The sequence below is a fragment of the Indicator indicator genome, unplaced genomic scaffold (genome assembly GCF_027791375.1).
Source record: "Indicator indicator isolate 239-I01 unplaced genomic scaffold, UM_Iind_1.1 iindUn_scaffold_77, whole genome shotgun sequence".
In the NCBI taxonomy this organism is placed as follows: Eukaryota; Metazoa; Chordata; class Aves; order Piciformes; family Indicatoridae; genus Indicator; species Indicator indicator.
Window position 1 is genome coordinate 171492 of NW_026539203.1, and position 22715 is coordinate 194206.

Genomic DNA, 22715 nt, shown 5'->3' on the forward strand with positions numbered 1-22715 from the left:
GGGACAGCTCTGGCATCAGCTCACTTGGGAAAGGCTTTCTGGGCACCTTCTTACCCTTGAGCCACGCTGGGGGATAAATCCAGCCTGGACACTCTGGCAGGGATGGGGTTAAACGACCATGATGCCAGGCTGCCCAGGTGTCTGAGGGAATGAGAGGTGCTGGTCAGAAAAGGGCTTCTCCAGGGGGAATGGCAGTGTGCCCCCCCTGCAGCTCTGCTGCCAGCTGTCCAGGATCCAGCCACGCTCCCATCCCAGTCCGACCAGCTCTGCACCAGTTTGGGCAGTGCTGAGGCCAAAGCATCAGCTGATGGTGCCCGCCTGGCACTGCCCGAGCCGGGAGTCAAGGTCACGGTCACTTTGTGCCTGCTCTGGGGAGGGAGCTGGCCCAGAAGGGGGACGCAGGAGAGAGGCACTGGGGAGGGCAAAGCACAGGGAGAAGGGGTAGGGTTCCCCCAGCAGCCCCCAGTTGTCCTCCTGCTGTGCCAACAGGGCATTTGTTGGCCACACTCCCCAGCCCCACTGTCCAGCCCCAGCCCCAGCCCCACTCCTCATGTCCAGCCCCACTCCTCATGTCCAGCCCCACTCCTCATGCCCAGCCCCACTCCTCATCCCCAGCCCCACTCTTCATCCCCAGCCCCACTCTTCATCCCCAGCCCCACTCCTCATCCTCAGCCCCACTCCTCATCTTCATCCCCACTCCTCATCTTCATCCCCACTCCTCATGCCCAGCCCCACTCCTCATCCCCAGCCCCACTCCTCATCCCCACCCCACTCCTCATGCCCACTCCTCATCCCCAGCCCCACTCCTCATCCCCAGCCCCACTCTTCATCCTCAGCCCCACTCCTCATCTTCATCCCCACTCCTCATGCCCAGCCCCACTCCTCATGCCCAGCCCCACTCCTCATGCCCAGCCCCACTCCTCATGCCCAGCCCCACACTTCATCCCCAGCCCCACTCTTCATCCCCAGCCCCACTCCTCATGCCCAGCCCCACTCCTCATGCCCAGCCCCACTCTTCATCCCCAGCCCCACTCTTCATCCCCAGCCCCACTCTTCATCCCCAGCCCCACTCTTCATCCCCAGCCCCACTCCTCATGCCCAGCCCCACTCCTCATGCCCAGCCCCACTCTTCATCCCCAGCCCCACACTTCATCCCCAGCCCCACTCTTCATCCCCAGCCCCACTCCTCATCCCCAGCCCCACTCTTCATGCCCAGCCTCACTATCCAGCCCCAGCCTCACTGTCCAGCCCCAGCCCCACTCCTCATCCCCAGCCTCACTCTCCAGCCCCAGCCCCACTCTCCAGCCCCAGCCTCACTCTCCAGCCCCACTGTTCATCCTCAACCCCAACCCCACTGTCCAGCCCCTCTCCCCCTTCCCAGCCCCACTCCCACTTGCCCCCAGAGCCAGAGGCACCAGGAGTGGCTCCACTCCCCCCCCCCCATCACATCTGCCCTGGCAGGGCCAAGCTGCTCTCAGCCTCCCTCTATGATCAGTGCAGCCTGGAACAATCCCAGAGCCAGCAGGGGACGGCCCAGCCCCTCTGCCACCCCTTCCCTCGTGACCTTCAGCTCCAGTTACAAGATTTATGGTCCAGTTGCCCTTTACAGCAGGCAGCAGGCTCCTCACATGGGTCAGCTCATCACACACCCCCTTCCCACCCCCAGGAACCTCTGGAAGCAGCCAGGACTTAAACAAAAAACCCAAACCACCACAACACTCTCTTAGTGCAGGTTTGCTTCCCCCTCACCCACCCAGCCCTAATTTTTTTTTTTTTTTTTTTTGCTGCCCAAGATGAAGAGTGGAGCATACAGAAGAAAAGACCCAGTCCAAAGTGCAGCTGGGGACTGGGGAGCTTCATTCTCCATCCCTTCCCAAGGCAGCAAACACACCACAGTTAATGTTTACTTAAAATATCTCTGCTCCCCAGTTTGCTTCTTGCTCCTCCACTCCCCAGGCTGGCAGACAGGATAAGGGAGGGGCTGGGGGATGGTTTCCAGCCCAAAGCCAAGCAGCTCCACACTGTCACTGTCTGGGGACACAGCCCCATGGCAGCTACCCCTGTGCCTGTGCTGGGTAAAGGAGAGCACAGCTGTGCAGCTCCACTTTCTGCAGGCAACTGGCTGGGGGCTGATGCCACGCTGGTGGCACTGGTTGCAGGAGCTGGCAGCGTACCCAGCAGAGTGGGAGGCTATGGGATGGGAGAGGTGTTGAGGGAGGGGGTAAAGAGCCAGTCTGGGGACAAAACAGCAGCCTGCCCAGGGCAGCTGGTCTCAAAGTCAGCACCACTGAGGCCACACACCCAAGGACACAAAATGCCTGGTCCCTGGAGCGAGGGCTGTGTGGATTTGGTTCTGCTCTCCCCTTGTGCTGTGCACCAGGAGGGACTCAGGGTGCCAAAAGCTCCACCTGCCTGCTCCTCAGTCCCGGGACTGCTTCTTGTGCTTCTTCTTCTTCTTCTTCTTCTGAGCCCTGCTGGGCTTGCCTGAGTGTTTGCTCCTCTTGCTGGCTGGCTGAGCCCTGTCGCTGTCTGAGTCTGAGCTGTCCGACTCCGACTCGGAGGAGTCTTTATTCTTCTGCTTCTTCTTCTTCTTTTTCTTCTCCTAGAGAAGGCAAAATGGGGAAAAAATGTCACTGTGCTGTGTGCTGAGTGTCCTGCAGGCTGTGACAGAGGTGGGCAGGTCTGACAGGGAAAGCACACACAGCTCCTGCCCCAGCCAGCCAGGATATAACCTGGACACAGTGGCACCACACAGGGTACACAGGCTGCCCGAGCTGGAGGGCACTGAAATGTAAATCCCAGCCTGGAAACTGTCAAATCATGAGGGAATTACAGAATCCCAGCTTGGGGAGGGTTGGAATGGACCTCTGGACATCATCCAGTCCAACCCCCCTGCTCCAGCAGGGCACCCACAGCAGCTTGCCCAGGAGCACAATGGCCAGGGGGGTTGGAAGCTCTCCACACAAGGAGACTCCATAACCTCTCTGGGCAGCCTGCTCCAGGCCTCCAGCACCCTCACACCAAGGAAGTTTCTCCTCCTGTTCAGATGGAACCTCCTGGGTTCCAGTCTGTGCCCTCTGCCCCTTGGCCTGTCCCTGGGCACCACTGAGCAGAGCCTGGCCCCAGCCTCTTGCCCCCCAGCCTTTAGCTCTTGCTCAGCTCCCCTCTGGGGCTGCTCTTCTCCAGCCTCACCAGCCCCAGGGCTCTCAGCCTTTCCTCCCCACCAATGGCATTTAAGGCCATGCTCTATTAGGGAGGTTGGCAGGATGAACCCTTTTTGACCACCAAAAGAGGTTTCTAAACCATCCCTCTGAGCCTGGGGGCCATCCCTGTGTCCCCAACACCACCCCCAGCCCACAGAAATGAGCACTGGAGCCCTCGTGACTCCAGAGAGTCACAGAATGGGTTGGGTTAGAAAAGACCTCAAGGCTCACCCAGTGCCAACCCCCTGCCATGGGCAGGGACACCTCCCACCAGCCCCCTCAAGGCCTCATCCAGCCTGGCCTTGAACACCTCCATGCAGGGGGCATCCACAACCTGCTCCAGCTCCTCACTGGAAAGCCCAAGCCCAAGCCCCAGCAGTCAGAGGTTCCTGCAGCCCTCCCCAGGGGCAGCCAGACAGGCAAGAAAGCCTTTCACAAGCAACAGCAGCACCTTGCACAATCCCCAAGCTGGCTGCACACCCTCCTGTGATCCCAGCTTCCCCCCACACACACAGGCAGAGCCTGGGGTGCTGGTGGGGGGGAGGCAGCCCCCAGCCCCTCCCTCCCAGGCTGTGTTTCTGCAAAGCTCTGAAGCAAAAGCAACATTAAGCTCCAGAGCTGACATTTAGGTGCAGCACAAGACCAGCTGGTGCTGGAATAAAGCTCAGGAGGAACCTCAAAATGGATCTAAACCCTCAGTTGTGAGGCATCTGACCAACTACCAAGCAGGGATCACCCCGAGGTCAGCACTAGGTACAGCTTCCACTGGAGCAGCACCAGGCAGAGCACCCCAGAGCCATGGAGCCTCTTCAGTGATGCAGATGAAGGCTCTTTAATGATGCAGATGAAGGCTCTTTAACGCTGTTGTAGAGCAATCTGGACACACTTAATTAGACAATGGTACTGGGAGAGGATCTGCTCTGCCCAGCACACACAGCCCAGCTGCCAGCCCAGCTCTGCACATTGCTTCACCCCCTTCCAGCAAGGAGCAGGAGGAAAAACGCTGACAGCAGCTCTCCAGAGCTGGCTGTGCCCTCCAGGCACTCCGGAGTTCCACAGATCTGTATCTCACCACCTTCCAGCCAGCACAGGAGGCAGAAGGGGCAGCCAGTGCCAAGCACAGGGATCCCAGAGCCAGGAACAGGAGGGACTGGCAAGGTGTCACCTTCTGTGTGTAAATAACCAAACCCTGACCCCAGCACAACCTGCCTGTCTACTTCTCCGAGGAGCTGCACAAATCCCTTGGGACAAGGTGGAAGCCACTTTTTTCTCAGGTGTACTTTAGGAAGATGCTCTGCAGAAAACCTCTGAGTGTCCTGCTGAAAGGAGAGCTCTGCTCTAAAGCCCCTTGGTGCTGGGAAGGAGCTCGGTGAGCTGGGAGAGGGGCAGAGAGAGAGAGGATGGAGACTGCAAGGGTTTCACACAAAGCACTTCAGAGAGGCACAGCCTGGTTTGGGCTGGGAGGGACATTGAAAGCTCATCCAGTCCAACCCCTCTGCAGTCAGCAGGGGCAGCTGCAACTACAGCAGGCTGCTCAGAGCCCCAAACAACCTGACCTGGGCACAAAGGGAGCTCCTGGAGGGCCAGAAAGGTGATCAGAGGGCTGGAGCACCTCTGCTATGGGGCCAGGCTGGGAGCGTTGGGGCTGTGCAGCCTGGAGAAGAGAAGGCTCCAGGGAGGCCTCAGAGCTGCATTTCAAGATCTGCAGGGGACCTGCAGGAGGGCTGGGGAGGGACTGTTCAGAAGGGGCTGTGGGGATAGGATGAGAGGCAATGGTTTGAAACTGGAGCAGGGGAGGTTTAGGTTGGACATCAGCACAATGAGGCTGGGGAGACACTGGAACAGGCTGCCCAGGGAGGTGGTGGAGGCTCCATCCCTGGAGACATTCAAGGTCAGGTCTGATGTGGCCCTGGGCAGCCTGCTCCAGCTGGAGGTGTCCCTGCTGCCTGCAGGGGGCTTGGACAAGATGCCCTTGGAGAGTCCCTTCCAACCCAATGCAATCTGTGAAGCAGAGCATGAGCAAGGAGCCACGGCCATGGCACCACCTCCAGGGGGCTGAGCTCTCCCTTAGCAGTGGGAAAGAGTCTCCTAGGCCTGAGCCAATCAGTCAGAGAAGCCCAGGCAGCTACTTGCAGGCATCACTGGAGCAGGAGAAGCTCTTGGTAAGCCAGACAAAAAGCCACATCTGTCCCTAGCTCTGGCTCTGGTGGGTCCTGAGTGTGGCTGTGCCCAGGCTCTGGGCAGCAGCACAATGGGAGAGGGACAGAGGGCAAGTTCCTGTCCCAAAAGTCCACACAAAGGGTGCCCAAGGCAGTGTAACAGGAGCAGCCTGCAGTGCCCCTGCCAACAGCTCTGATTCCCTTGCCAAGAGTGTCCCCAGGGACCCACCCTTGGGATGCAGAGTGGTGACTGGGAGAGCTCTGCTGTAGGTCACCCCTGCCTTGGCAGGGCTCTTGGTGCCAGTCCTTGTCTCATGAGGAAGCAGAAGCAGCAAGCCCAAGGGCACAGCTATGCCAGTCACAGGACTGCAGGCAGGATGAGTCCCTGAGGAGGCCAAGCTCCTCAGCCAGCTGCTGGGGTCATCTACAACCACAGCAGGAGCTGAGCCAAGGGACAGAAAACAAATGTGTGCCCAGGGAGCAGTGGCAATCGGCCCTGGGCACCTGGAGACAGCAGGAGGACTGGTGTGGGCACCTCCACCTGCTCCAGCACAGCCAGCAGCAGAGCAGGGCTGCAAGGGCTGGGGATCTCTCTACCCAGGCTTCAGAAAGCCTTTGGCACTGTCTCCAGCAGCAGCCTCCTGAAGAAACTGCCTGCTCATGGCTTGGACAAGTGGACATTTTGCTGGGTGAAAACCTGGCTGGCTGGCCAGGTCCAACCTCCAGCTGGTGGCTGGGCAGAAGTGGTGTTCCCCAGGGCTCAGTACTGCCACCAGATCCCATTAATATCCTTACAGAGGATCCAGACAGGGGGATTGAGGGATCAGTCAGCTTGCAGATGACACCAAGCTGGGTGTCAGTGGTGATCTGCTGGAGAGCAGGAAGGCTCTGCACAGGGACCTGCCCAGGCTGGACCCATGGGCTGAGGCCAGTGGGAGGAGGTTCAACAAGACCAAGTGCCAGGTCCTGCACTTGGGTCACAGCAACCCCAGGAATGCTCCAGGCTCAAGGCAGAGTGGCTGGAAACTGCCTGATGGAAAAAGACCTGGAGGTGCTGGGTGAGAGCAGCTGAAGATGAGCCAAGGAGTTCCCAGGTGGCCAAGAAGGTCACCAGCAGCCTGGCCTGGAGCAGCAGTGGTGTGGCCAGCAGGAGCAGGGCAGGGATTGTCCTCCTGTCCTGGGCACTGGTGAGGCCACAGCTCAAATCCTGGCTTCAGGTTTGGGCTCCTCACTCCAAGAAGGACATTGAGAGGCTGGAGCAGGTCCAGAGAAGGGCAACAAAGCTGGGGAAGGGTCTGGAGAACAGGGCTGGGGAGGAGCAGCTGAGGGAGCTGGGGGTGTGCAGCCTGGAGGAGGCTGAGGGGAGACCTCCTTGCTCTCTACAGCTCCCTGAGAGGAGGCTGCAGTGAGGTGGGGGTTGGGCTCTGCTCCCAGGAACAAGCAATAGGACAAGAAGAAATGGCCTCAGGTTGCAGCAGGGCAGGTTTAGGCTGGGCATTAAGAAAAAATTCTTCTCCAATAGGGTTGTCAAGCCCTGGCCCAGGCAAGTGATGGAGTCCCCGTCCCTGGAGGGGTTTCAGAGCAGTGCAGATGTGGTGCTGAGGGCCATGGTTTAGTGGTGACCTGGCAGTGCTGGCTTAAGGGTTGGACTTGATCTTAAAAGGTCTCTTCTAACCCAAACCATTCCATGATTCCATGAGAGCTAAAGGTCTGAACTCATCCCACCAGCTTGCCAGGTCCTGTGTGAGATATTTTCTCCTCCCTTGGACACCTGCAGCTGCTGCTGCCTCAGGCCTGGCACACACCCACCCCACCCAGAACAGCTCCTGGCTCCTCAGGAGGACACCCAAGACACAGCAGCCTGTCCATGCTCACCTGGAGGACTCCAAGCTGTGAACCAAACATTTACCTGCTCAGAACAAAGCCCAGCAGCAGCAGCAAAGCAGAGCAGGAAAATCAGGCAAAGAGGGGACAATAACCTTCCTGCAGGAACTGAGTTGTGCATCCTGACAGCCCATCCTCTGCTGGTGGCTTGGAGGTGACCCAGGCAGCTCCCCAGGGCAGAGAGCACCTCAAAGTCAAGCCCATGCTGGATTTAAGTCTGTGTCAACAGCAAAGGCACAGGGCTGCTGCCAGCCCACCAGTGCCACCCACAACCCTTCCCTGGAGGGCAAATTGTCTTCATATTGCTTGGGGGAGAAGAAGGGTCTTGAGGTGGAGAGCACTGGGGAGGCTGGGCCCCCACGAGCCACTTCCTCCTCCAGCTTCAGCCCCCTCCAGCCAAGTGCAGCTTCACCTGAAGACTCATGGCCTGGCTTAGGAGAGGAGCAGCAGAGTCTCTTTGGCTTCAGGAACAACAAATTCTCCCCCAGGGGACACAAAAGGCCCAGCTAAAGCCATCAGCTTAGTGTGGGCTGTGTGCTGCTGCACCAGACAGAAGCTACCAGAGACAGTGGTGAGACTGCAACAGGCTGCCCAGGGGGGCTGGGGATGTCCCCTCCCCTTGGAGGTGTTCAAGGCCAGGCTGGATGAGGCCTTGAGCAAGCTGGGCTGGTGAAAGGTGTCCCTGCCCATGGCAGGGGGGTTGGGACTGGATGATCTTGAAGGTCCCTTCCAACCCATCCCACTCTGTGACTCTGCAAGATGAGAGCTGCTCACTTCAGGAGAAACTGAACAACTCTGCCAGGGAGCTGGAGGAGCAAAGACCATGGCTTGGAGCTGAGCATCATGCAAAGAGCCCTCAGGGACTGCAGGGAAGAGAGCAGAGCACCAAGCTCCCTCCACACCTAGGGGATCCTTGGCCTGGATCAGGTTTTGGTAGCACCTCACCAGCCCCAGGCTCACTGATGTCACCCAAAATCTGAGTGTCTGCATCTCCTGGGGGAATCACTACAAAGTCCCTAACCCTCAGCCCCACAGGAAGAGAAGCAAACCTCAGAGGCTTTGGAAGAGGGTGGTAAAGAGTTAAGGAGAATTTTTCTCAAGCTTTTGCAGCCTCTGCACATGGTGAGGAAGTTTGCCCAGACCTTCACAACTCCCAGAGTTTCCTTCCAGAGCTTGGGAAAGTGTCTCAGCACGGGAGGGCTGAAGAGAGGACAGGATGTCACAGGACTACAAGGGAGATGAAAGCACACACGTGGACATTGTGCTGGCTGAGAAAACCCTCAGCCTTCCCCTTTGTGGGGGGCTTCTGCCAGCCAAACTGCTCCCAGCACCACAGGCAAAGTCCTCTCAGGGCAGCAACACAAGCACCAGAGTGGATAAAACATTGGAAACACTGCAGGGAGAAGGGCAGGAGCAGAAAAGCTGCACAACTCCTGTGGCAGGAGGCAGTGCTGCTGAGAGATCCTGCACAGGCAGTGTCCTCTGCTAGAGCACAGAGCCCTGAAAACTCCAGCAGCAGTGCACTGGGAGGCAAGCACTGCACTGGGGACCACTCAGCTACGTACTGGGCACTCAGGAGGCCTCAAATCCTGGGTGCAGTTCTGGGCTCCTCAATCCAAGGAGGACACTGAGTGCCTGGAGCAGGTCTAGAGAAGGGCAACAAAGCTGGGGAAGGGTCTGGAGAACAGGGCTGGGGAGGAGCAGCTGAGGGAGCTGGGGGTGTTCAGCCTGGAGAAGAGGAGGCTGAGGGAGAGCTCCTTGCTCTCTACAGCTCCCTGAGAGGCAGCTGGGATGAGGTGGGAGGTGGTTTCTTCTCCCAGGAGCAAGCAATAGGGTGAGAGGAAATGGCCTCAAAGTGCACCAGGCCAGGTTTAGGTTGGACATGAAGAACAATTTCTTCCCCCAAAGGGTTGTCAAGGCCTGGCCCAGGGCAGTGGTGGAGTCCCCATCCCTGGAGGGGTTTCAAAGCCATGGAGATGTGGTGCTGAGGGCCATGGCTTGGTGGGGACCTGGCAGTGCTGGGTTAAGGTTAAGGGGATCTGAAAGGTCTCTTCCAACCCAAAGCACTCTGTGACTCCGTGCCTCATGGCTGCACAAGCAGCAGCATTTCTCCACCTCCCAAGTCCAGAGGGCAGTGACAAAGCCAAGGCCTCCAGCACCAGCAGCAAAGCTCAGTCACACCCTGAGCTGCAAACTGCTCTGCAGAACTGGTGGCTGCTGAGGGATGAGGCTCAGCTCAGCTCCCAGGCACACTCCCCCCAGCATTTGGGTAAACCTTTGGAGCAGATTTTGCCTCCTGGTGTAAAGATGCAGAGGGTCAACAGCACAAAGCCCTGCACATTCCAGCTCCCTGCTGGTCCTGTGCAGTTCATGGAACAGCTGCAGACAGTTCCACCAAATTAGCAGAAACTGGCTCCAAAATATCTCCCTTCTGCAGAAGCTGAGCTGGGAGCTGGAATGCAGAAGGTTGGGCTAGAGGGTGGTAAGTGCTGAGCACCACACTGCACTGGGGCCTTCTGAAGGGCTGGCAGCAAGAGGGGAACACCTTAGCACTGAACCCCAGCTTGGGGAGGGTGGAAGGGACCTCTGGAGATCATCCAGACCAGACCCCCAGCTCCAGCAGGGCACCCACAGCAGCTTGCCCAGGAGCACAATGGCCAGGGGGAGTTGGAAGCTCTCCAGAGAAAGAGACTCCACAACCTCTCTGGGCAGCCTGCTCCAGGCCTCCAGCACCCTCACAGCAAAGAAATTTCTCCTCCTGGTCAGATGGAACCCCCTGGGTTGCAGTCTGTGCCCATTGCCCCTTGGCCTGTCTCTGGGCACCACTGAGGAGAGTCTGGCCCCAGCCTCTTGCCCCCCACAGCCTTTAGCTCTTGCTGAGCATTGCTCAGCTCCCCTCTGGAGCTGCTCTCCTCCAGGCTCAGCACCCCCAGGGCTCTCAGCACCCCCCAGGGCTCTCAGCACCCCCCAGGGCTCTCAGCATCCCCCAGGGCTCTCAGCACCCCCCAGGGCTCTCAGCACCCCCCAGGGCTCTCAGCCTTTGCCCCTCACAGAGCTGCTCCAGGCCCCTCAGCAGCTCTGTGGCCTCTGTTGGACTCTCTCCAGCAGATTCCTGTCTCTCTTGAACTGGGAAGCTCAGAACTGAACCCAGGACTCCAGCTGTGGCCTCACCAGGGCAGAGTAGAGGAGGAGAACCTCCCTTTGACCTGCTGGCCACACTCTTCTTCATGCCCCCCAGGACCCTTTGGCCTCCTTAGCCATGAGGGCACATTGCTGGCACACCAGGCCTCCTCCTGCCCCTCGTGAGGAGAGTTGCTCCTGGCTATGCTTTAAGAATGTTTCAACAGCTCCCTCCAAGTATTTGAGCTGGAGATAAGAGGGGAGGGTCCAGAACTCTCCAAGCAGTTTAAATATTTTTCCTCAAGACCATTTTGTGGAGTTATGGTCTGATGTGGAGATTTTTTTTTTAATGTGTCCTTCTGAAAAAAAAAAAAAAATCAGAATGGATTCCCAGGTACACATCTTACAGCATCCTCAGGGAGGTGCCAGGAATCCTCCCAGGGGTTGGGGTTGATTCTTAGAGAGAAAAAGGGGGGGGGGGGAAAAAAGGGAAAAGCACAGAATTCCACCCTTTAGTTTATCTCCAGCCAAGATTCCTCACTTCATCTAAAGGTATTGCATCCCAGTTGAGGCCCAACTCTGATGATAAGAATCCAGCCTGTGGCCATTAAATAAAGACAGGAGGGTCCTGGAGAGCCCAGGGAAGGGCAGAGCCCGGGGTGTGAGGAGCCAGGCCCTGAGCTAATCCCCTTCCAGAGCAAGTCAAACCAGCTCCCAGGGGGAGGACTGAAAGCTGCAGGAGCTGCAGGTCACTCAACAGCCAAGGTGTGGCTGCTGCAGCAAGAGATGGCAGCTGCAAGGGCACTGCAGGGAAGTCTCTGACCTGACAGGAAGAGGGGCAGGGGAGGGGGGAAAAAGGGAGCCCCAGAGGGGCAGGAGGGGGAAAAAAGGGAGCCCCAGAGGGGCAGGAGAGGGGGGAAAAAGGGAGCCCCAGAGGGGCAGGAGAGGGGGGAAAAAGGGAGCCCCAGAGGGGCAGGAGAGGGGGGAAAAAGGGAGCCCCAGAGGGGCAGGAGAGGGAGGAAAAAGGAGCCTCAGCAGGGGCAGAAGCAGGGGAGGAAAAGGAAGCCCTGGCAGGGACAGGAGAGGGGAAAAAGCAGCCCCAGAGGGGCCAGAGAAAAGCCACCCCAGGTCACCTCTACCACCCAGCTCCAGAGCCACCACAACAGCAGCCCAGGGCCAAGTCAGTCAGAGCAGCTGAGCAGCAGAGGGGAGGCTGCTGCAGAATTTCAGTCCAAGCTGCAGAGCCTTCCTGGAAAGGCAGAGGAGCAAAGCAGCAGGAGGCTCATTTCCTCCCTGCACACCTCCTCCCACACACTCTGCCACGTTCCCACAGGAGCTCCATCACCCTGTGACCCACACAGCAGCAGCCAGAGGGATGCTCTCATGCCCACGAGGGGAAGCCAGCAGCTCCTTGGGTGCTCCCTGGGACCTCTGCACAGTGTCAGCAGCATCTCTGCCTCTCCCTCCAGCCACTTCTTCCCTCAGGATGTCAAGGGCAGGCTGGATGAGGCCTCAAGCAACCTGCCACAGGGAGTTGGAACTGGATGATCCTCAAGGTGCCTTCCACTCTGTGAGTGCCTGGGTGTGGGAGGCAGGGCAGTCTCACACAGAGCAGGGAGCTGTGGATCTGATGGGTGGGCTGCTCAGTGGGTCAGGGTGGATGGTCACACCCAGGCAGCAGTGGGCAATGTCTCAGTGTCCAGGTGGAGGCCAGTGACAAGCAGTGCCCCTCCAGGGGCTGCCTGATACCTTCATCAAGACCACAGACCGTGGGATCAAGGCTCCCTCAGCATCTATGGAGACCACACCAAGCTGAGTGGTGCAGCTGGCATTCCAGAGGGACAGGATCCATCCAGAGGGACATGGGCAGGCTGGAGAAGTGGCCTGAGTGATCCTCATGAGGTTCAACAAAGCCAAGAGCAAAGCCCTGCAGATGGGACAGGACAACCCCAGTGTCAACACAGGCTGGGGGTGAAGGGTGGAGAGCAGCCCTGTGGAGAAGGACTTGGGGGTGCTGGGGGTGCAAAGCTGGACATTAGCCAGCCCCAAGCACTGCCAGCCCAGCCCCAGCCTCAGCCTGGCCTGGGCTGATCCCCAGCAGTGTGGGCAGCAGGGGCAGGGAGGGGATTCTGCCCCTCTGCTGTGCTCTGCTCAGACCCCCCTGCAGTGTTGGGGCAGCTCTGGAGCCCTCAGCACAGACAGGGACCTGGTGGAGCAGGGCCAGAGGAGGTCACAGCAATGCTGGCAGGGCTGGAAGCCCTCTGCTGGGAGGCCAGGCTGAGAGAGTTGAGGTTGTTCAGCCTGGAGAGGAGAAGGCTCCAGGGAGACCTTCTGGTGGCCTTGCAGTGCTGAAAGGGGACAATAAGAAAGCTGGGGACAGACTTCTGAGAAGGGCCTGTTGTGACAGGACAAGGGGAGATGGTTTGAAACTAAAAGAGGGAGATTCAGAGTGGAGAGAAGGAGAAATGTTTGACACTGAGGGTGGTGAGAGCCTGGCCCAGGTTGCCCTGAGAGGTGGGAGAGGCCCCATGGCTGGAACCATCCCAGGTCAGGCTGTCTGGGGCTGAGGAACCTGCTGTAGCTGTTGGACTGGATGAGCTTTAAAGGTCCCTTCCCACCCAAACCATTCTGTGACTCCATGAGCTGTCCCTAGCCAGATTTGTGCCCATGGTCACACCAGAAGCCTGGGGCAGTGCAGGGACCTGAAGCCTGCAGCGTTGTCAGCCCCAGAAATGCTGCAGGGCTCAGGCAGGAGAAAAGTGAGGAACTGAGGAACCATTTGGAAGGCAAGGCATGAAAAACTGCAGTGAGCACCCTCAGGTGTTGCTGTAAGGTGAAGTACCTCTGGGGAGAGGAAAGAGCACCCAGAAACTGCAAGGAAGCATCAGGGAAGAGAAAATGTTGCTGATCAAGACCCCAGACTGACACTTTCCACTCACTTCAAAACTTGAGCTGTGCATTTCTGTTAGCAGGGGAGGGGATGGGGTCAGCAAGGCAACTGTCCAGAGGCTGACTGAGCTATTCCTGCTCTGTGTTAACCCCCTGGGGCTCCAGCCAAGAGGGAAGCATATGGTGACCTCCCAGAGGAGATCACAGCAGGCACTTGAGACAACAAGAGAGCCATTCATCTCCAGGAGCTCACATCCTGCCTCCAGAAAACTCCAAGTTTTATTTTCCAGCACTGGGAAACATCTGAGAACTTTTGATCTCCTCCTTGAGAAGGGAGGAAGATGAAAGGAAGAAGGAAGATTTGAAGGGAAGCTGTTGATCTACAGACCCCCAAAGAGCAGTGACAGTGACCCCTGGGGCAAGGCTCCAGAGGGAATCCCCCAGGCTGTGGCAGGCACTGATGTGAGGAGCTCTGTGCACACCTCTGGGGAGCTTTTCCCTGCTGACAGCCTTTAACTGACAGAGAAGCCTCCACCTGCCAAGCCCTCAGCACTGCAAGGGAGGAGAAGCCAAGGGAGGAGAAGCCAAGGGAGGAGAAGCCAAGGGAGGAGAAGCCAAGGGAGGAGAAGCCAGCCCTGCTGAGCTCTTACTGGGGGTACTGCTGCTCCACAGCAAGGCAACAGCCCAGAAAGGTCAGAGAGGTGGTGAGCTGGGGTCCAAGAGACAACGTGGTTCAACCACATGCTTCTGGGATGAGGAGAGGCAGAGCAGCACAGCAGAGGTGTTCCCTGTCACAGCACAATGACACTTGGCACACAAGGCCCTGACACTCCTGACTGGGAGCCTACACAGCAGGAAGGCAAAGCACATCCTGGGGTGGGAGCAGGCAACACCACCTGCAGGCATGGGAGATCCTGACCCTGCTACCAGACCAGGTCCAGAGCACTGCTGAGCAAAGAGCTGCAAATCAGACAGCCAGTGAGTGCCAGCTGCACAGAGCCCCAGCGTGGGGAGGGTTGGAAGGGACCTCTGGAGATCATCCAGACCAGACCCCCTGCTCCAGCAGGGCACCCACAGCAGCTTGCCCAGGAGCACAATGGCCAGGGGGGGTTGGAAGCTCTCCACACAAGGAGACTCCACAACCTCTCTGGGCAGCCTGCTCCAGGCCTCCAGCACCCTCACAGCAAACAACTTTCTCCTTCTGGTCAGGTGGAACCTCCTGGGTTCCAGTCTGTGTCCATTGCCCCTTGTCTGTCCCTGGGCACCACTTAGGAGAGTCTGGCCCCAGCCTTCTGCCCCTCACCCTTTATCTCTTGCTGAGCATTGCTCAGATCCCCTCTGGGGCTGCTCTTCTCCAGGCTCAGCACCCCCAGGGCTCTCACAGAGCATCTCACAGAGATGCTCCAAGCCCCTCAGCATCTCTGTAGCCCCTGCTGGACTCTCTCCAGCAGATTCCTGTCCCTCTTGAACTGGGGAGCCCAGAACCAGACCCAGTACTCCAGATGTGACCTCAGCAGGACAGAGCAGAGGGGCAGGAGAACCTCCTTTAACCTGCTGGCCACTCTCTTCTCCATGTCCCCAGATGACCATTTGCCTTCTTGACCACAGGGGCACATTGCTGTCCCATGGAGTACTTGCTGTCCCCAGCACTCCAAGGTCCTCCTCCACAGAGGTGCTTTCAAGCAGGTCACCCCTAACCTGCACTGGCAGCTGCTGAGGGGGTTGAAATACTGGAACAGGCTGCCCAGGGAGGTGGTTGAGGCCCCATTCCTGGAGACATTCAAGATCAGACTTGCTGTGGCCCTGGGCAGCCTGCTCTAGCTGGAGGTGTCCCTGCTGCCTGCAGGGGGGTTGGACAAGGTGACCTTGGAGGCTCCCTCCCAACCCCATGCAATCTGTGAAGCTGTGACATTCCCACATGGAGCAAAGTGGCTTTAGGGGCTGGGAAGGGAGGATGGTCCTTGAGCAAACACAGCTGCTAAGGGGAGTTCACAGGGTGCTGGCTGGGTCAGGCCACCTGTGGCAGCAGGACCTCCAGGTCAGATCTGAGAAAGGTGCTGGGGCAAGAGCAGCAAGAAGGGAGAGGAACAGAGGCAGGAGTGAGGATCATTGCTGTCTACAACTACCTGAAGGGAGGTTGTAGCCAGGTGGGGGTTGGGCTCTTCTCCCAGGCAACCAGCAGCAGAACAAGAGGACACAGTCTCAAGCTGTGCCAGGGGAGGTTTAGGCTGGAGGTGAGGAGAAAGTTCTTCACAGAGAGAGTGGTTGGCCATTGGCATGTGCTGCCCAGGGAGGTGGTGGAGTCACCATCCCTGGAGGTGTTCTAGAGGGGATTGGACGTGGCACTTGGTGCCATGGTTTAGATAGGCATGAGGTGTAGGGTGACAGGTTGGACTCGATGATCCTTGAGGTCTTTTCCAGCCTTCTTGATTCTGTGATTCTATGATTCTATAATCACAGGAATTCAGCAAACTGAGGCTCTATAGAGTGTGTCCAGAAGAGGCCACAGAGAAGATCAGAGAGCTGGAGGCACCTCTGCTATGGGGACAGGCTGGGAGAGTTGGAGTTGTTCAGCCTGGAGAAGAGAAGGCTCCAGGGAGACTTTCTGGTGGCCTTTCAAGCCTTGTGGGGGGCTACAGGAGAGCTGGGGAGGGACTTTGCACAAGGGTAGGTAGTGACAGGGTGAGAGGGAATGGCTAAGAAGTGGAAGAAGCTGGATTCAGATGAGACATGAGGATGAAATTGTTCCCAGGAGGGTGGTGAGGCACTGGAATAGGCTGCCCAGAGAAGCTGTGAAGGCTCCAAGCCTGGAGGTGTTCAAGGCCAGGTTCAAGGATGAGGCCTTGAACAACCTGGGCTGGTGGGAGGTGTCCCTGCCCACAGCAGGGGGGGTTGGAGCTGGATGATCTTTAAGGTCATTCCCAACCCACTCCAGGATTCTATAAAGCCACCCAAAAAGCAAGGGGAAAAAAAAAAATAAATCCTTTTCTCACTGTCAGAAGTCCCTCCTGAGGGCTCTGCATCCCAGCACAAAGCAGTTTAAGAAGAATAAAGGCAGAAAATATAACAATTGCTAAAGTACCTGCAGAGCAGATCCCAGGTCTGCTACAGAAGCTGCACCAAACAGAGCTACCCTCTGAGCCCAGAGCTGGCTGCTCATGGCCACACTGCTGTAGGAAATCCCAGCCCCACCGAGTGCTTTGGCTTGGAAGGGACCTCAAAGCTCATCCAGTTCCACCCCCCTGCCACGGGCAGGGACACCTCCACCAGCCCAGGCTGCTCAAGGCCCCATCCAACCCAGCCTTCAGGGAGGGATTTGTCATTCCTGTGAACCCAACAGCCTCCCTGGGCAATCTGTTCCAGTCTCTCCCCACCCTCCCTCACTCTAAAGGATTTCTTCCTCATCTCCAGACTCAATCTTCCCTCTCCCAGCTCAAAGCCTTTGTCCCTCATCCTGGCACTACAAGCCCCCATGGCTCCCACTACCCAGAGCTAATCCCCTGGCTCACTTTTCCAGCCCAGCCCAGCCCCCAGGCACCTTTTACCTTTTTCCTTTTCCTTGAAGGATCCTCAGCCACGCTGCCTTTTTTCTCTCTTTCACATCCTGCTGCTGCCACCTGCTCTTCCTCCTCCTCCTCTGGAATGAGGCTGTATTTGGTACCTCCAGGCTGCACAAAACACTCCTTGGCAAAGTGACCTGGAGAACAAGTGTTTGAAGGAGAACTTCAGCCCTCAGTTTCTTTGCAACAAGTACACCTCAGACCCCTGAGGTGCTGCCAAGGAGCTTCTCATTAGTCACAAGAAGGGAGCCCACACTGTTCATTTCCCCTCTGAGGAAGACAGACAGAGAATTGGAGCCTTCTAGACTGGAAAGGAGAAGACTGGGGAGGGGGGAATCTCATCAGTGCTGATCAATACTGAGAGTGGGTGTCAGGAGGATGGGGCCAGGCTTTTGTCAGTGGTGCCCAAAGAGGTAACAGGCACAAAGTTGAACATAGGAAGTTCCACCTAAACATGAGGAGGAACTTCTTTAGTTTAAGGGTGGAGGAGCCCTGGAGTAGGCTGCCCAGAGAAGTGGTGGAGTCCCCACAGCCTGAACATACCTTTGCAACCACATTTCTTGCACACAGTGTTCAAGACAGCTTCAAGTGTGATCTTCTGGCTGGTGTAGTCTCTGAAGCTGCGTTTTTTCCTCTCATCCTGCCTGGGAAGAGAAGGACAATTCCATGGTCAATCCACTCTCACCTTTCCCCTTCTTTATTTGGATGGACACAATCCCAACACAACTTTTCACAGACTCATAGAATGGGTTGGGTGGGAGGAGACCTTAAAGAACATCCAGTTCCAACCCCCTGCCATGGGCAGGGACACCTCCCACCAGCCCAGCTTGCTCAAGGCCTCATCCTGCCTGGCCTTCAGCACCTCCCACTAGCCCAAGTTCTGTCCAGTGCTGTGGCAGCAGACATCACACACATGGACACTGTGTGCTCAGCCTTGGAGGAGCATAGCACAGGATGGTTTGGGTTGGACAAGGCCTCTGAGATCATCCAGTCCAACACCAACCCAACACCTCCATGGCCATCAAACCATGACCCCAGGTGCCATGCCCACAGGTGTTTTGAACACCTCCAGGCATGGGGACTCCACCACCTCCCTGGGCAGCCTGCTCCAGGCCCTGACTGGAAAGAAATTTTTCCTCCTCTCCAACCTAAGCCTCCCCTGGCACAATTTCAGCCATCTCAGCTGGCTCAGAGATGGCAGCTCAGTGCTGGAGGTGCTGGTGTGGCTGGCACAGGAGCAGTGTTGCTGGAACATCTCAGCCTAAAACCTGACCTGGAGTGTGTTAGTCTGAGGTGTTGGCTCAAGCCCTGCAGCTGAGGATTGCTTTGCTCTCTGTTCATACAAACATGGAATGGGTTGGGTTGGAAGGGACCCCAAAGGCCTCCCAGTGCCAACCCCCCTGCCATGGGCAGGGACACCTCCCACCAGCCCAGCTTGCTCCAGGCCTCATCCAGCCTGGCCTTGAACCCCTCCAGGGAGGGGACAGCCACAGCCTCCCTGGGCAACCTGTGCCAGTCTCTCCCCAGCCTCACTCTAAAGAATTTCTTCCTAACCTCCAGTCTCAATCCCCCCTCCCCTGATGTGGCTCTAGATGCAGCACTTCTGCAGCTGGAGCAAAGAACAAAGAACAGAGCTGACCAAGTGCTCATTAGAGTGAAGCACACTGGTGACAGGGAGCTGCTGCCTGCCACCTCCTGACCTGGAGATGAAGTGGGCACCCTGGGCACCCTGCATGAAGCACACAAACACAAGTAGCTGTACCTAGATCCCTCATACCAACATCTGGATTATGTTGGAGCAAGTCCAGAGGAGGACTCACAGATGATCAGAGGGATGGAGAACCTCTGCTATGGGGACAGGCTGAGAGAGTTGGGGCTGCATGGAGAAGAGAAGGCTCCAGGGAGACCTTAGAGCAACCTTTCAGTACCTGAAGGGGCTCCAGGAGAGCTGGGGAGGGACTTTGGACAAGGGCTGGGAGTGACAGGATGAGGACTTTGAGCTGGGAGAAGGGAGATTGAGACTGGAAATGAAGAAATTCTTGAGTGAGGGTGGGGAGAGACTGGCACAGGTTGCCCAGGGATGCTGTGGATGTCTCCTCCCTGGAGGTGTTCAAGGCCAGGTTGGATGAGGTCTTGAGCACCCTGGGCTGGTGGGAGGTGTCCCTGCCCATGGCAGGGGGTTGGAGCTGGATGAGCTTTGGGGTCCCTTCCAACCCATCCCATTCTGTGATCCTCTCACTGGGAATACACACACATAGCTGCACAGGCTGAAAAAAACCAAACCAAACCAAACCTATTTATTTGACCTGGAAGAGATGGCACAGAGAAAGGTTGACAAGGAAGCTCTGAAGCATCTGAGCAGTTCAGATTTGGTTCTGCAGCTTGTGAAAATGGGACAAATCCCCAGCTGGAGCAAGCAGCCCCTCCAGCACCAGCACAGGACCACCCCAACACAGGAATGAAAACCCTGCCAGGGGTGAAGTGCTGCAACTCCCTAAAGCCTCCTCCAGGCAGGAGAACCTGGCAGCAGAACCAAGGGAGTGCCTTGCAGGGGGAGCTCAGGAAGAGTCCCCTCAGCCTCCAAGGGAGGGGACAAAAGCTCAGCAGATTTACCTACTCAAGGGAAACGTTGTTGGGATCCAGGTCCTTCCCTGTGCCTTGGTTGACAACCTTCATGGAGAGGGAAAGCTTCACTTTGCCATCCTTCATCTGAAAGGGGAAGAGAGGCAATGAGAAGAGCAAATGATAGTTGTGTTAATTACCACACTGGGCCTGCAGAGGAGGAAGGAAAGTGCAGCAGCAGCACAAAGGGCACTGCAGAAAGTGCTTTGGGCTGGTGTTCTGCAGCTGCATTCAGAGCTCTCCAGCTGACAGCACAGCTTCTGCTCCCCTCCTGCTCCCCAAGCAACGAGGCAGCAGATCAAGATCCTGCTGTCAATAAGGCCAAGGCCTCAGGAGCTTGCTAAGTATCTTCTTAGCTTCTTGGTTTTCCTTCACTCCTGCACCATTGGCATCACTGTGCCCAGAGCCACGTGAGCAGCAGCACAGGGAGGGGATTCTGCCCCTCTGCTCTGCTCTGCTCAGACCCCACCTGCAGCACTGCCTCCAGTTCTGGGACACAGCAAAAGAAGGGCATGGGACTGACAGAGAGGGTGCAGAGGAGGCCATGGAGATGATCAGAGGCTGGAGAACCTCCCAGATGGGGACAGGGTGGGAGAGTTGGGGCAGTTCAGCTTGGAGAAGAGAAGGTTCCAGGGAGACCTCAGAGCAGCCTTCCAGTACCTGAAGGGCTCCAGGAGAGCTGGGGAGGGACTTTGGACAAGGGCTGGGAGTGACAGGATGAGAAACAATGGCTTTGAGCTGGGAGAGGGGATATGGAAACTGGAGATGAGGAAGAAATTCTTTGCAGTGAGGGTGGGGAGACACTGGCACAGGTTTCCCAGGAGGTTATGGATGTCCCCTCTCCCTGGAGGTGTTCAAGGCCAGGCTGGATGAGGCCTTGAGCACCCTGGGCTGGTGGGAGGTGTCCCTGCCCATGGCAGGGGAGTTGGAACTGGATGAGCTTTGAGGTCCCTTCCAACCCAACCCATTCTATGGCTGTATCTGGAGGTGAAGAGAAGTCAGGTGGCTGTAAATGAACACATCAAACCCCAAGAGGAGCTCACAGCCTGTGTGCACAGCAGCTCTCAGGGCTTTTGCAGGCCAGGTGACCCACACAGCACTAGAGGAACAAGAGACCTCACCATACCTCCTTGCCAATCAGCTTCACCCACACCTTGTCTCCAACATCCACGATCTCTGAGGGCTTATCCACCCGGCAGGAGGACATGTGAGTCCTGTGCACAAGGCCTGGGTGGAACATTGGAAGAGGAAAAAAAAGGGGAGAAGGAGAAGAGGGGGGGAAAAAAAATAATCAAGATAAGCCTCCACTGAATCCCACTTTGGCCCTCCAAGAAACTCTCCCCCAAAGTTCAACCAACATCTTAACGTTCTCACCAAAAAGATCCTGAGCCACAGCAAAACCATCCTGAAGCTACCCAAAAAAAAGCCCTCTGAGCCTTTCTGGTCTTCACACAAACACACCAGCACATTCCAGGATGAGAGGAAATGGCCTCAAGTTGCCCACAGGGGAGGTTTAGGTTGGATATGAGGAAGTATTTCTTCCCCTTGAGGGTTGTCAAAGCCTGGTGCAGGCTGCCCAGGGCAGCGGAGGAGTCTCCATTCCTGGAGAGGTTTCAGAGCTGTGGAGATGTGGTGCTGAGGGCCATGGTTTGGTGCTTGACCTAGCAGTGCTAGGTCAAGGGTTGGACTGGATGATCTGAAAGGTCTTTTCCAACCCAAACAACTCAATGGTTCTAAATGCTTTCTGAAAACCACAACTGTTTCCTGATTTAGAGAAAAAGCTTTTTCTGAGCTCTTTCAAACAGCTTGGAAGCCTTTAACTCCAAGGACAACTGCTTAGCTCAAACACCACACCAAGACAAAGCTACCTCTGAACAAAATTAAGACACACAAACCTTGTCTCCTGCAGCCAGGGATTTTGACAAAGGCTCCATATTCTGTCACTGTAGCAACCTGTGAGGAAAATCAGCACAACACTTCAAGGCAAGGCCTTCACAAAACAGCTGTTCTCAAACTACTGCTTAGAAATGCACCAAAAGTTCTGCTTTCCTGCAGGTTTAGATTGCAGAGCTGGTTAGACACAGCAGAGCTTGGTAGCTCTGGAGCAGGTGTGGTCAGCCAGTCATCCCTTCATTGTTCAAGACAGCAGCTTGTATGGATCTGCCCCTGTCACCGACCCAGGAATGGTTTGGTTTGGTTTGGCTCAGCCAGTCCAACCCCCCCTGCAGTCAGCAGGGACAGCTGCAGCTAGAGCAGGTTGCTCACAGCCCCCAACAGCCTGACCTGGAATGGTTCCAGCCATGGAGTTTGCTGCTGCCATGGCTCTGATGTGGGAGCAGAGCCAAGAGGGGGCCACACTCAGCTGGGTGCAGCCAGGAACTGGGAGGGACCCAGCCCCAAAGCCCCCTGGCAGTGTCTGTGTGGGGGAGTGGGGGTACAAGTCACAGAGTCACAGCCTGGCTTGGACCTTTAAAGCTCAGCCAGTCCAACCCCCTGCAGCCAGCACGGACAGCTGCAGCTACAGCAGGATGCTCACAGCCCCAACAACCTCACCTGGGAGGGTTCCAGGGATGGGACATCTCCCACCTCTCAGGGCAACCTGGCACAGGCTCTCAGCACCCTCAGTGTCAAACATTTCTCCCTTCTCTCCACTCTGAATCTCCCTCTTTGAGTTCAAACCATCCCCCCTTGTCCTGTCACAACAGGCCCTGCTCAGAAGTCTGTCCCCAGCCCTTTTAAGCACTGAAAGGCCATCAGAAGGTCTCCTAGAGGGACATCTGTTCATAAACACATAGATAGATGCACAGAGATATGTCCATATGATTGGTTACTCAAACTGCCACTGAACTAAGCGGTGCCTAAGGCAAGATAAAAAGCCACATGCCACAGACTGTGCCACCTCCCAGGCCCACACACCTCTCCCTGGAAGATGGCGTAGAGCTCGGGCAGGGCCTCCATCGCCGCCGAGCTCAAGGAGTCCAGGCCAGAGAAGCTCCAAGCGTCCTACCAACGCCGATTTCACACCGGCCTGCGGCGCCTTCACAGCGTGAACGCAGACAAAGACCTTGCGAAGAAACATGCAGTTAACGCATGAAACTACGCGCGGCCAGGCCCATCACACGGCAACAGTCATTAGTTTGCCTTGATTTAGACCATGGAGCACCTGCAGGGTCGGTCACAGCGCTCCCACCGCTCTCTGCTTTCACTGGCAGGTTCTTGCCGCTCACGCTGGCCCCAGCAGCCGAGGATACGGAGAAGCAGGGTGCCCTGGGCCCGAC

At 57.0% G+C, this 22715-nt stretch overlaps 1 protein-coding gene across 1 annotated transcript; it reads right to left on the reverse strand.

Annotated features, from left to right (window-relative positions):
- Positions 1-2407: 2407 nt before the first annotated feature.
- On the reverse strand, positions 2408-22395 carry ZCCHC17 (zinc finger CCHC-type containing 17). The gene is made up of 7 exons (XM_054398674.1): positions 22354-22395; positions 21333-21390; positions 20564-20664; positions 19433-19524; positions 17359-17459; positions 16801-16952; positions 2408-2599 (listed from the first exon to the last, which is right to left on the reverse strand). Exons 1-7 carry the CDS (start codon positions 22393-22395, stop codon positions 2420-2422), a joined length of 726 nt encoding a protein of 241 aa, XP_054254649.1. The 3' UTR covers positions 2408-2419.
- Between the last annotated feature and the right edge of the window lie 320 nt (positions 22396-22715).